General features: G+C 41.0%; 1 protein-coding gene across 2 annotated transcripts in view; it reads right to left on the bottom strand.

Annotated features, from left to right (window-relative positions):
• The window catches only part of lrfn5a (leucine rich repeat and fibronectin type III domain containing 5a), a 130,619-nt gene that overhangs the window by 28,977 nt on the left and 88,842 nt on the right, over positions 1-12,800 (bottom strand). For both annotated transcript variants that reach the window (XM_022673323.2, XM_022673322.2), the window contains exon 2: positions 1,489-2,896. In XM_022673323.2, coding sequence (XP_022529044.2) covers positions 1,489-2,876 — 1,388 coding nt within the window. In that variant the 5' untranslated portion in view covers positions 2,877-2,896. The remainder of the gene's footprint in view (positions 1-1,488; positions 2,897-12,800) is intronic.

The following is a 12,800-nucleotide window of genomic DNA, read 5'->3' as shown; positions in this document are numbered from 1 at the left end:
CACTGGAGATTTGCACATTGGTGTAATATCAGCCCCATTCCATCAGCCCATTGTAGACAGCCCACATCAGGCCACTAGACATTTGCTTATTGGTGAAGTGTTGGTCCCATGACACTGACTTATAGTAGAAAGAACACTAGGCCACTGGAGATTTGCACGTTGGTGCAATATCGGCTCCATACCATTGACTCACTTTGGGTTACCCACTTTTGTTCAGTGTGCATTTTCCCCACGCAACTGTCAAACTGAAGGCAGGGCACATTGGGCCACTAGATATTTACTTATTGATGTGGTGCTGACCTTAATGTACCGGCCTATAGTTAGAAGCCCACATTAAGCCACTGGAGATTTGCTCATTCCATTGACCCATTGTATCCCATATTGGGCCAGTGTGCATTTACCCCAACCCATTGGCAAACTGTGGGCAGGTCACAATGCACCACTAGGAATTTACTTACTGATGTGGCACTGGCCTTAATGTACTGGCCCACATTGGGGCACTGGAGATTTACACATTGGTGCAATATTGGCCCAATTTGGGCTCACAGTTAGTATATAAAGTACCAGTTTGTTTCTTTCAAAATCAATGGTATTACAAATTATCTTGTTCTTTATTTGTTTAAGTCTTTACTTTCCAGAGAAGGCTTTTTACCAGATTTTGGCGCATTGCTGTAAGGAATTTGTATCTATTCAGCCTCTACATCATTATGATGTCTTTCCACTTGATGGTACCTACACCACTTGTCTCAAATCAACATAGCCTTTTCCCTTTTCCAATAGACACATTTAGAACTGGATACCTTTTGATTACCTGTACAATTATTGGTCCAAACTGAGCAAAGGAAGGTTTAACTTTACCTAATGCACTAAGCCACAATCTTAAAAAAGCCACACTCATCTCAAAAGGATAGAATGGAGCTCCATCATTACAGAAAACATTAGTTCCACTGCTCCACAGCTCAGTGCTGGAGACTACACACCTCTAGCTCTATAGGGACTTGTTTGTGTGTGTGTTTGTGTGCATTTGCACACCTGTGTCAGCAATAGGTGCAGTTGAATGCATACATTATACAAGGTGTACATTATACTTGGACATAAGTTGTACATATATGATGTAATTCTCACTAGATCCAGAATCCAGAACCATTTGTTTGGATGAAACACAAGGGAATTGAACCCAAGACCCCAGTGCTGACTGGTAAGTGCACATGCTATCCGCCGTCAAGCCACTTCTAAGTAACAATAATTATAGCCGACCTGAATTATGCCACAGACAAAAAGGTATCCATCGATTAACATGATTGGATTCATTTTCTCAGTGCTAATTAGCATCTGTTTGCTTTTATTAAGTATCAACAACATTAGCATTGCTCATTAAAGCGTTCCCTGAAGTCACCTGAATAATATCCCGCGATTAAAAAGCTGCGGTTTACGTCTTCATCAAATGACAGAATTCAACACCTGGTCATGCATAAAACTTAATCTTACCTGTAAACGAGGGAGTCGTCGTACGTTCCGTTGTACTGTATCTGAAACATGCGGATTCCAGGTATATTCCTCTGGAAGTTGAATTTGATGAGAGCGGTGGACGAGGTGGCTTCGGCAATGACCACCCGCTTGTCCAGGCTGGTTTTGGAGTCTGCCGTGTGGTTGCTTCCGTTAGCGCCGGCCCTGGTGGAGGTGGAGATGTCGGAGGATCCAGGGTCCGGCTCCTGGATGTTGTTGGTGCTGTTGCTGATGTGAGGAAGCTTGATGATGACTAGGTCCACAGTCTGATGGGCTTCTCCTGCCGGATTGGAGGAGATGCAGGTGAACGAACCCGAATCCTTCACTGTGCTGATCAGTATGTCCAGCGTACCGTTGTTGTAGACCACGGCACGAGAGGAATTGGAGACCAGCTTTCCTTCTGGAGATATCCAGTGGATCGCAGGTTCGGGGTCACCCCTCGCTTTGCACTTTAGTGCAACCCTCTGGCCCTCGAGGACCCTCATCTCGTGAGAGTACCGAGTGATCAACGGCGGTTCACAGAGGAACTCTTCCTCCGGAATCGACCAGAAGTAGCGTCCAGAAAGATGAGGCGGAGTGGCGCAAGTCTCCAAGTCGTCCTCTCGACTCAAGCGCCGTAGCCAAAGAAGCTCGCAGTTGCAGTGCAGAGGGTTTCCTCCGAAGCTCAGGGCGAACGAGGAAGGGTTGAGCACTCCAGACGTTGCAAGGACTTGGGCACGCTGGAATAGAGGGTCCGGCGGAAGCTTCTGGAGCTTGTTGGAGGTTACGTCCAATCGATTGAGCTTCTGCAGGAGGGAAAACGTTCCTTCGGGAATGTACTCGATCATGTTGTGGTCCAGACTGAGGGTGTGCAGGCTGATCATCCGTTGGATGGCCTCCCAGGGGATAGTCTCCAGGTTGTTGTAGGAAAGGTCCAGTTCCTCCAGTGCCAGGAGGTCATTGAAGGCTCCCATGTGGATGAGGGTAAGTTGGTTGTTGTTGAGGATCAGGTGATGCAGCTTGGACATGCCGCTGAAGGTGTCGTTGCCTATCCGAGTGAGCCGGTTGTGGTTGAGGTGCAAGGCCCGGAGGTTCTCCAGGTCTGAGAATGCATATGGCGTGACGTAGCTTATTGTATTCCGTGACAAGGTGAGGTCCACCAGTCTGGTCATGTTGGCGAAGTCTTTCCGCTTGACGCTGGTGATGAAGTTGTCGGCAAGCCGCAGCTCCACCGTGTGCCGGTCGATGTTGGGCGGGACGAAGAGCAGCCCTTTCTTTGCGCAGAGCGTGGCGAGGTTCGGCGACAGTATTTGACAGACGCAGCGCTTCGGACAGATCTGGGCCTTCACTGCCATTCCAATAACCAACAGGCAGACCAGCAGTTTTTCCATTGTAAATCAGGTTCGGACACCTGAAACACAAACAGCAAAGACATTCATTAGTCTTCTCCAGCCACCCCACATCTCGCCCAACACTCTCACCCAACGCTTAATCACGCAAGAGCTCAATTATACCAAACACTGTAGAAAAATACATTAAAAAATACAACCCTGCCCTCAAATATGTTACTAAAAAGACTAAATTAGGATTAAAACACAACTTTAAATAAACCACTTCTGACACCAACTTTACACCTGAACTATTTATTAACAGTTAACATTGGGTTTTTGAAAATCGATATATTGTCGCAATCAGAACATACAACTCTGATATCTAGTGGGCGGGGTTTAAACACAACTTTAAACAAACCACTTCTGACACCAATCTAAATTTTGGTTAAAAGTTAACATTGTGTTTTTGAAAATCGATACAGTGTCACAAAACAAAAAAATGATTTTCTTAGCATAGCATCTCTCTCTCTTTCTTAATCTCTTGATCTCTTTCTCTTTCAGTGTCTCTCTCTTTCTCAATCTCTCTCTCTCTCATTCTCTTTCAATCTCTTTCTCTGTCAATCTCTTGCTCTCTCTCAATCTCTCTCTATTTCTCACTTTCTCTCTCTCAATCTCTCTTCCTCTCTCTCTCTCAATCTCTTTTTCTTTTTCAATCTCTCTCTTTCTTAATCTTTCGCTCTCCATCTCTTTCAATCTCTCTCTGTCTTTCTATCTCTATCTCTCTTTCAGTCTTTCTCTTACTCAATCTCTCTCTTTATTTCTTAATCTCTCTCATTTTCAATGTCTCGCTCCTTTTTCTATCTCAATCACTCAATCTCTCTCCCTCAATCTTTCTAATTCTCTCTCAATTTCTCTTTCTTTCTCTTTCATTCTCTCTCAATCTCTTGCTCTCTATTTTTACTCAATCTCTTTCTTTTTTTCTCTCTCTCTCTCTCTCTCGTACGCACTGAATGGTTGTGACTCATGTCTCTGTGGCTGTGGCTCGGCCGGGGTCGCTCTCGCGCTGTGTGAAAGGCTTGTGGGGGTGTGGGAGAGCTGATTTGTAATGGCCGTGTAAGAGCGCGGGGCTCTCGCGCGGCCTGGACTCGGCGGAGGGTATCAGTGTTAGAGGAGTGTGGGCAGTGCCACGGCCGGGCACTCCACCGAGACCCAGAGCCCCGGGAGTCTCACATTACCGGCATCAGGAGATAACGCCATCCATCATCTGATACTGAAAAAAGATCAATTCCCACACGAGAGAGGAGTGAAGAGAGAGTGAAGAGAGAGTTCAGGTGTACAGTAGAGCTAGTGCTAGCAACCGTATGATACTCTGATGCTAACTGTTTAGCATCTTAGTGTTTAAATAGCAGCAGATCTTCTGAATATATCTACACTGATGGGCGTGGTGTTCTGGAAATGAGGTGTGCTCAGGTACATTTCTGGAGTTTTGCTTGTTTATCTTGGTAACAGAAAACACAGGAGCTCCACTGACTGAATACAACCTAGACAGACGCCAACAGTTGCCAACAGACGTTCATCGCTATCTTGGCAACACAGCACAGCAGTGCACAAACCCTACTTTTACATCAACAATAAACAGAATGAACAAGAGTGAACAAGCAGCTCAGTTTCCTCTGCTGAGAAGCGTTTGTTGGACACGTCCAGGTAGCTGCACCGTTAAAATAGCAATCCGCCAAAGTCAGAGCTCACCTGACTCTTAAAGAGAATGATGAGCAATAGACATGCTGATTGATTAATTACGAGAATTAGTACATGGCTTTTTTACATTTCGAGCTAAGCAAGGTGTACTTTTCTCGTTGTTATGATAGCAAAGACACACTGACACACCCTAAATCATGCACGTCTCACCTACAGGTTAATAAAATAGGGCATAAGGGTTATAATTTCACCCATGATCATTTGCTGACAGTTTTAAAACTGTTAGAAAAAACTATAGAAATGTATTGCAGTGAAGGTATCACTAGTGATGCCCTAGTGAACACCAGGAGGATGAAGACTAGCACACGCCTCCTCCGACACATGTGAATTCAGACTCCGCCTGTTTTTGAGCTGCTGCTGATGCTGTAGCATTGCCGAGTAGCATCACAGCGCTAACGCTCGGAGGAAAGCGCCTACAGCGCCTCGGTTCTGATACATCAGCTCACAGACGCAGCCTTGTGCTGATCCACATCACCCTAGGAGTGATGAGGGGACAGAAAGAGCACCATCTTCTGTACTGTACCCACCCAGAGAGAGCAAGACCAATTGTGTGTGCTCTCTCAGGGCTCTGGTAGCTGATGGCAAGCTGCATGACCAGGATTCGAGTCAGCGACCTCCCGATTTTGGTTGCCCCTTAAATATCTTTATCTTTGAAGTCTTTATTGACATTATCATTAGTATATAAATGCTTTACTTTGTTGGATAGATAATGTTTATATGATATTAGTTTCCAAATAAATAAATATATATAAATATATACTTATTTTAGGCTCCACTTGCTTTAAATATAGATATTTGTTATTTTATTTCTTGGCCTAAATAGAGTAAATTTAGCAGGAATCCTGCATTTGTTCTCTTTTAGAATCTTCTAAATAGTTGCTTTACCTGAAGAATATTTTATATTTCTGTTTGCTGCACAGTATATAAATAAAATAATAGAGATTTTGACAGCTGTTTGTGTTTTAGCAGCACTCTGAAAGTCTCCAGTAGTGAGTGGGGGTGCGATCGATCGATTCGGCTCACTGAGATAAAAACCCAGAGCTAAATTAAACCCTGTACACACTGCAGGTTTAAACACATCGATAAAACTGGATTTTACAGACAAACAATCCTGAACTTACACTACCAATCTCATTCAATGTGCTTATTTTATTTTCCCTACATAGTAAATGAATAGTAAAGTGATATATCAGACTATGAAGGAACACATAAGGAATCATGTAGAAACTTAAAAGTGTTTTTAGCATAGCTTTTAGGATTTAGCTTTTAACTTGCAATTTTTGAGGCTAGTAACTCTGATAAACTTATCTTTATCAGACTCTGATTAGTGCCTGATTAGTGCCAGTTTCATCATCATCATCATCATGTTTTGGTTGTTTTTTGTGATGACTGCACTGAGGATACTTTACATTTTTAATCTTTTATTCTTTTTTAGTTGAGTAGTTGTTGTTTCTCATAATCTGGATTCGAACATTACTCAAATATTCACTATTCACTGTATACCTGTAACTCTACCTCTTCACTACTTTACTTTAACTGATGCTCTCAAACACTTTATTAAGAGACAAGAAATTCAAGTAATTAACTCTTGATGAGTTCAGCACAGCTGTTAACTGAAAGCTTAACTGAATTCCAGGTGACTCTACCTCATAAAGGTAGCTTGAGGGGGGAACAACTACACACTAATGATGAGAGAATTGGAGAGGGAGACACACCCACTATGCAAATACATGGTTGCAGGAGCCAATGAGAATCATTAGACACGTCCAGGTAGCTGCCCCGTTAAAATAGCAATCCACCAAAGAAGTCAGAGCACACCTGGTTTTACTCTTAAAGAGAATGATGAACAAAAGACACTCTATTTGGTTCCTTTTTTCACGTTAAGCCCAAAATTAACCACACCCATGATTAATTAAGAGAATTAGTACATGCCTTTTGCATCGAGTTTAGAGCTGAGCAAGGTGTACTTTTCCCGTCGTTATGATAGCAAAGACACACTGACACTTATTAAAATAGGGCCCTCGTTTTTTCAGTCTTCAACCCAGATCTCTGTAACTCTATAAGCTCTGTGAAAACGTCTATTATTAATTTGTTACATAAATAAACATGACTTTACTTAATTTTCTGTTAAACCTAAACCGCAGTTGATGTAACGTTTCTGAAATAAACTGAGGCAGAACAGGAAGAGTAATGGAAACAGAACAGAGGCCTGAACAGAATTAATAATGCTTACAGAGGGAAAAACACATTATCAGGCTAACAGATGGAAACAGGCAGCTCCATTAGAGGCAGTTCTATTCTGTATAGTCAGTGTGTGTGGCCCTTGCTTTTAATGCTAATGCTAACCTTTAGCATACTTTACATCAATCAATATTTGGTGGAATAACTCTGGTTTTCAATCACAGTTTTTTTTTATGCATTTTGGGCTCCAGATGTTCTCCTCCACCAGTCTTACACACTGCTTTTGGATAACTTTATGCTGCTTTACTCCTGGTGCAAAAATTCAAGCAGTTTAGCTTGGTTTATAAATATGTTATAAATATGATTCATAGTCAAAATATTTCAAAATCATATTAGAAAGTCATTTTCAAAGGTTTTAAAGGCCAAAAGTGAGGCCGCGGTGTTCTGATAATGACCCAGGCGCGAGAGCTGGAGGTGGTGGTGGTTGTGAAAGCAGCGCGACTGTCTGAGAGCTCATGTTCATTACAGCAGTGCAATTCTTTATTATCGATTTTTTTATCCTGACCTATACACACTGCACTGTCTGGGAGGGGCGCGAAAGAAAGAGAGTGTAAAAGTGAGAGAGAGAGAGAGAGAGAGAGCGCGAGAGCAGGAGACAGGGGGGAATATGAGAGCGTAATGGAGAGTGTTCTGCGCTGCATATGTACGATGAGGGAATGGTACATTAACGATCTGATTCATGAGAGCGAATCTGATTGGTGAGCATTTCCTCTCAGCACTTACCGAGCGTTTACAGCGTTTACAGGCTGCCTGAGCACAAACGCATCACGCGTACCATGTAGATACATGATGAGCCTCACGTTTACGTGCTAAACTTGTGTACTAGTGAAGCATCGCTTCACACGGATCCGTTACTAACGCCTACAGGACCTTAAACTCAGTCATGCAAAAAAACTGCACACTATACCTACAAGCGTGATTATGAGGGTATTAAAAACAGTTTCTCCTGTTTTTTGTTGGAGTAACTGTCTCTAAAACTACCTTCACCATGTTTAGAAGCTGTACTTTATCCTGGTTAGCACTCACTGTGAGTTAATACTGTGATTCAGTAACACTTCATATATCATAAGACAATTTGAGCTTTTACTGTGAGTTGTAAATGATTAAACCTCCTTGAAACTACCTTCACCATGTTTGAAAGCTGTACTTTATCCTGGCTAGCTCTCACTGTGAGTTGCTGTAGAAGATGCTACCTCCACCATGTTTAGAAGCATTGAAGATGATGAAACTACCTCCACCATGTTTAGAAGCGTTGAAGATGATGAAACTACCTCCACCATGTTTAGAAGCATTAAAGATGATGAAACTACCTCCACCATGTTTAGAAGCATTAAAGATGATGAAACTACCTCCACCATGTTTAGAAGCATTAAAGATGATGAAACTACCTCCACCATGTTTAGAAGTGTTGTAGATTATGAAACTACCTCCACCATGTTTAGAAGCATTGAAGATGATAAAACTACCTCCACCATGTTTAGAAGCATTGAAGATGATAAAACTACCTCCACCATGTTTAGAAGCATTGAAGATGATAAAACTACCTCCACCATGTTTAGAAGCGTTGAAGATGATAAAACTACCTCCACCATGTTTAGAAGCGTTGAAGATGATAAAACTACCTCCACCATGTTTAGAAGCGTTGAAGATGATAAAACTACCTCCACCATGTTTAGAAGCGTTGAAGATGATAAAACTACCTCCACCATGTTTAGAAGCATTAAAGATGATGAAACTACCTCCACCATGTTTAGAAGCGTTGAAGATGATAAAACTACCTCCACCATGTTTAGAAGCGTTGAAGATGATAAAACTACCTTCACCATGTTTAGAAGCATTAAAGATGATGAAACTACCTCCACCATGTTTAGAAGCGTTGAAGATGATAAAACTACCTCCACCATGTTTAGAAGCGTTGAAGATGATGAAACTACCTCCACCATGTTTAGAAGCGTTGAAGATGATAAAACTACCTCCACCATGTTTAGAAGCGTTGAAGATGATAAAACTACCTCCACCATGTTTAGAAGCGTTGAAGATGATAAAACTACCTCCACCATGTTTAGAAGCGTTGAAGATGATAAAACTACCTCCACCATGTTTAGAAGCGTTGAAGATGATAAAACTACCTCCACCATGTTTAGAAGCGTTGAAGATGATAAAACTACCTCCACCATGTTTAGAAGCGTTGTAGATTATGAAACTACCTCCATCAAATTCTAAAATTAATTCTAATACAACTCTACACAATACACGGTAATGCTGAATGTAACAAATGGACATCTATTATATACTATATATTACAAACTATACATTTTCTTTATACTCTGCCCTGACAGTTTTGAGCTCCTGCAGTACTGGACATCCATTCCTGCTAAACTTTTAAAAGCATAAAATAAATTTTAATTCTCTTACTCAAGCTTTTATAAAATATATTAGAAAAATAAATCCCTGGAGCAGAAAGAAGCCTTCATAACAGCCATGAACAAAGGGCGAAATGATTATTTAAATAATAATAATAATAATAATAATAATAATAATAATAATAATAATAATAATAATAATAATAATATATACATGAAAATTGCAGTACTTGTATGACCCGGTATGTATTTTAAATGTACTGGTTCATTCAGAAAAATTACAGCATAATTAAAGGGAACTTACCCTGTAAAACACAAGCGTTACCCGATACACTTTTAGCTTTAAAAACACACATTTTTATAGTACAAAAACCCTCATAGTCTTCTGAGGGAACCTTGAGAAAAGTCTGTGTAATACTTAACTGCTGTTAAAATTCAGAGATAAAAGTTGCTATGGGAACAAGAGAAGATAACCAAAAAAAAAAAAAAAGATGTTCATCTTAAAAACTACATAAAATATCCATGTTATATTTCACCCTTCAGCAGTCAGGCCCTGCTCTTAGCGGCGGCGGCGGCGGCGGAGATTAGCGGCAGAAGGAAGGTTGGAGGACGCTGTGGTCAGAAGGTTTCAGAAATAGCTCCACCACACACTGGGAACTGCTTATCTGATTTAGCTTCCAGAAAATCCAATCTCCCGCCCCGCTCTCGCGCTCGCGCTATATTAGCACATTCCAGCGTCCGCGGGAAATCTATAGAAAGACACGCCGTGCGAGGAGGAGAACGCCGCGCTGAAGAAAACAGAGAATCGCTCTCTCTAATGAAGCTGTAGAGTTTAGAGAAAGCTCCTCAATCGCTCCTATCGATTCCAGCATGTTTTCAAATCTCTCGCATGCTAACAAGCACCTGGGGAATCGCTCTGCTCATCGAAAGCGACGCCGACTGGAACCGGCAGTGTGATCCTAACACCATCCACCCATCTTCCTGACACCAAGATTCAAGATTCCCACCAATGTGCAAAGAATAATATTTACAAGAAGAGTATTAAAATAAAATATAATATAAAATATATACAGTATACTAAATAACAGTACACATGATAACTTACACTATAGACAAATATTGCACAGATGTAGATATGCAGATATCTAGAGTGTGTGTTTGTGTGGAAGTGAGGAAATAGTCCAGTAGGCGACAGAATAACTATGAGTAAGTGCAGGTAAGGAATGAGTTGAGTGGGAAGTGAGAAGCGCAGGGGGCAGAATGCTATATAAATAAATATGGGAAAGTCTGATAGATGCAGTGTAAAGTAAAGTGCAGGGTGCAGAGTTTGTATGGGTGTCTGTGGGGTGGGTTGGGCAGAACACTGTTCTACTGGCTGTTCCACAGCCTGGCCGCCTGGGGGAAGAAGCTGTCTTAGAACCGGCTGGTTCTGGTCTTCAAGCTTCTGAGCCTCCTTCCACTCGAACAGGCAATGGCTTGGATGGGACTGGTCCACCAGCATCAGGAGTGCGCTGTTAGTCCAGTCAAACTGATTTATTACTATTAATACTGTTTTATTTAAAGTGTATTTCTCATACCCAAGCTCACAATATACAGTACCAGTTCCAAACTATGAAGAAAACATGAAATTATTGGAAGATGGATGATCACAAGCCATCAAACCACCAAACTGAACTGCTTGAATTTTTGCACCAGGAGTAAAGCAGCATAAAGTTATCCAAAAGCAGTGTGTAAGACTGGTGGAGGAGGAGAACATGATGCAAACATGCATGAAAAAAACTGTGATTAAAAACCAACCAGGATTATTCCACCAAATATTGATTTCTGAACTCTTAAAACTTTATGAATATGAACTTGTTTTTTCTTTGCATTATTTGAGGTCTGAAAGCTCTGCATCTTTTTTATTTTTGTTATTTCAGCCATTTCTCATTTTCTGTAAATAAATGCTCTAAATGAGAATATTTTTATTTGGAATTTGGGAGAAATGTTGTCTGTAGTTTATAGAATAAAACAACAATGTTCATTTTACTCAAACATAAACCTATAAATAGCAAAACCAGAGAAACTGATTTAGTGCTCTCTTCATTTTTCCATATATTAGCTATATAATAGCATCTCTTGTTTAGATGATCCGTTATGAACATCTCTGCTGGATTCTACCTCAACTACCTCCACCATGTTTAGAAGCTGGGCTTTATCATAGCAAGCTCTCACTGTGAGTTGAAGTTGATCTGCATTAAAACGGTGCTCTATTTCGACACAAAGAGGATAATAAAATAGTATAGAAGTAAATGATTGATCTAATTCTACACACTTCTACACAATACACTCTGGAATTCAGAATGAATGTATACTAATCATAGACTGTATATAGCTGGACAGAGCATCGTCTCTTAAAAGTGAAGCCACCCCAGGTCGGGCGCCCCCTGTTGTTCGGTTTCAGAAAGCTGTGTAACTCCACCCATCCCCATAGGTTTCAATGTTAAAACAGAACAACTTTCAATCACGTTTTTTTCTAATATACTGTAATTCTACCTCCATTATTTAAATGCAGCAGCTAGTGTAGCCTCTGCTTATATTGTTACATTTTTATATCCCCACAGAATTCGTTTTTTAAAATGTTATTCAGCTCTATTCAAAAAGGTGTGGTTATTGTAAAAGGGCTGGTTATGGGCGGGACCAATACCAGACCCTCAGCTCCGCCCCGCTCCGCAGCCTGTGACCTCGAGGCAGCCCTCAGGGGCGGGATTATTCAAATGAGTAGGCAGTCTCTCCACAGTCTTTCTGCCTCCTCTGGTCTCTACTGCACAGACTCAGGTTTCAGGATCGCCAACATGGAGGAAGATTTTGGCTTCATTTTCATTGAATGCATGGTAACGGCGACACGGCGTCCATCTTTTTTACAGTCTCTGATACTAATAAATGAAATTTATTAAAGTTGAGATAAAATATGAAATCATTCAACCTTTATTTTCACTTGGGGTTACATTGAGGGTGGCCCTCATTTAAATAATGAGTTTAAAATAATAATAATAAAAATAAATAAATAAATAAAGCAATAAAATTAAAACAATAAGACAAGAGGTAAACTCTTTTAAAACAGTTGCATGCTTTCTGAAGTCAACTCTGCACTTTTAGTTTAATTTGCACTTTTTATACCGTCCAAACTCTCTTTTTACATATATATTTTTATATATATATATTTGTATATATAAAATACGCTTTGCTGGAGGTTTTTTAGCCCTGTTTTGTTTATTGTTTTGACTTTATCCCTCCTGAACTTTGCCTGTAAATCCAGATAAGCTTCACGGAAGATCACATTTTTTGGGGAAACAAAAGAAAACATGCTTTTTTTGGGATTAATCCAGTCTGTTTTAGGTATCTCTTGTTTCAGGTTGAGTTTGGTGCGCTGTGTAGAGTGTGGGGTTTATGTTACGGAGGTAAATAGGTGGAGCAGAGCTTTAGTGGAGGCTCTGCAGATCTGGGTCTGATGATCTGCTGCAGACAGACGCTGTCGTTCTCCTGGTGGGGGAGAGAAACCGAGCCTCTTTAACTGTACAGGACTGAGGAGGACGTGCTGAAACGCTGCTATGGTTTAAATCCAGATGGTAATGGCCTCCAT

The sequence above is a fragment of the Astyanax mexicanus genome, chromosome 14 (assembly GCF_023375975.1).
Source record: "Astyanax mexicanus isolate ESR-SI-001 chromosome 14, AstMex3_surface, whole genome shotgun sequence".
Lineage (NCBI taxonomy): Eukaryota > Metazoa > Chordata > Actinopteri > Characiformes > Acestrorhamphidae > Astyanax > Astyanax mexicanus.
The sequence above is the reverse complement of the archived record's forward strand: the minus strand, read 5'-3'. Positions and strand labels throughout refer to the sequence as shown.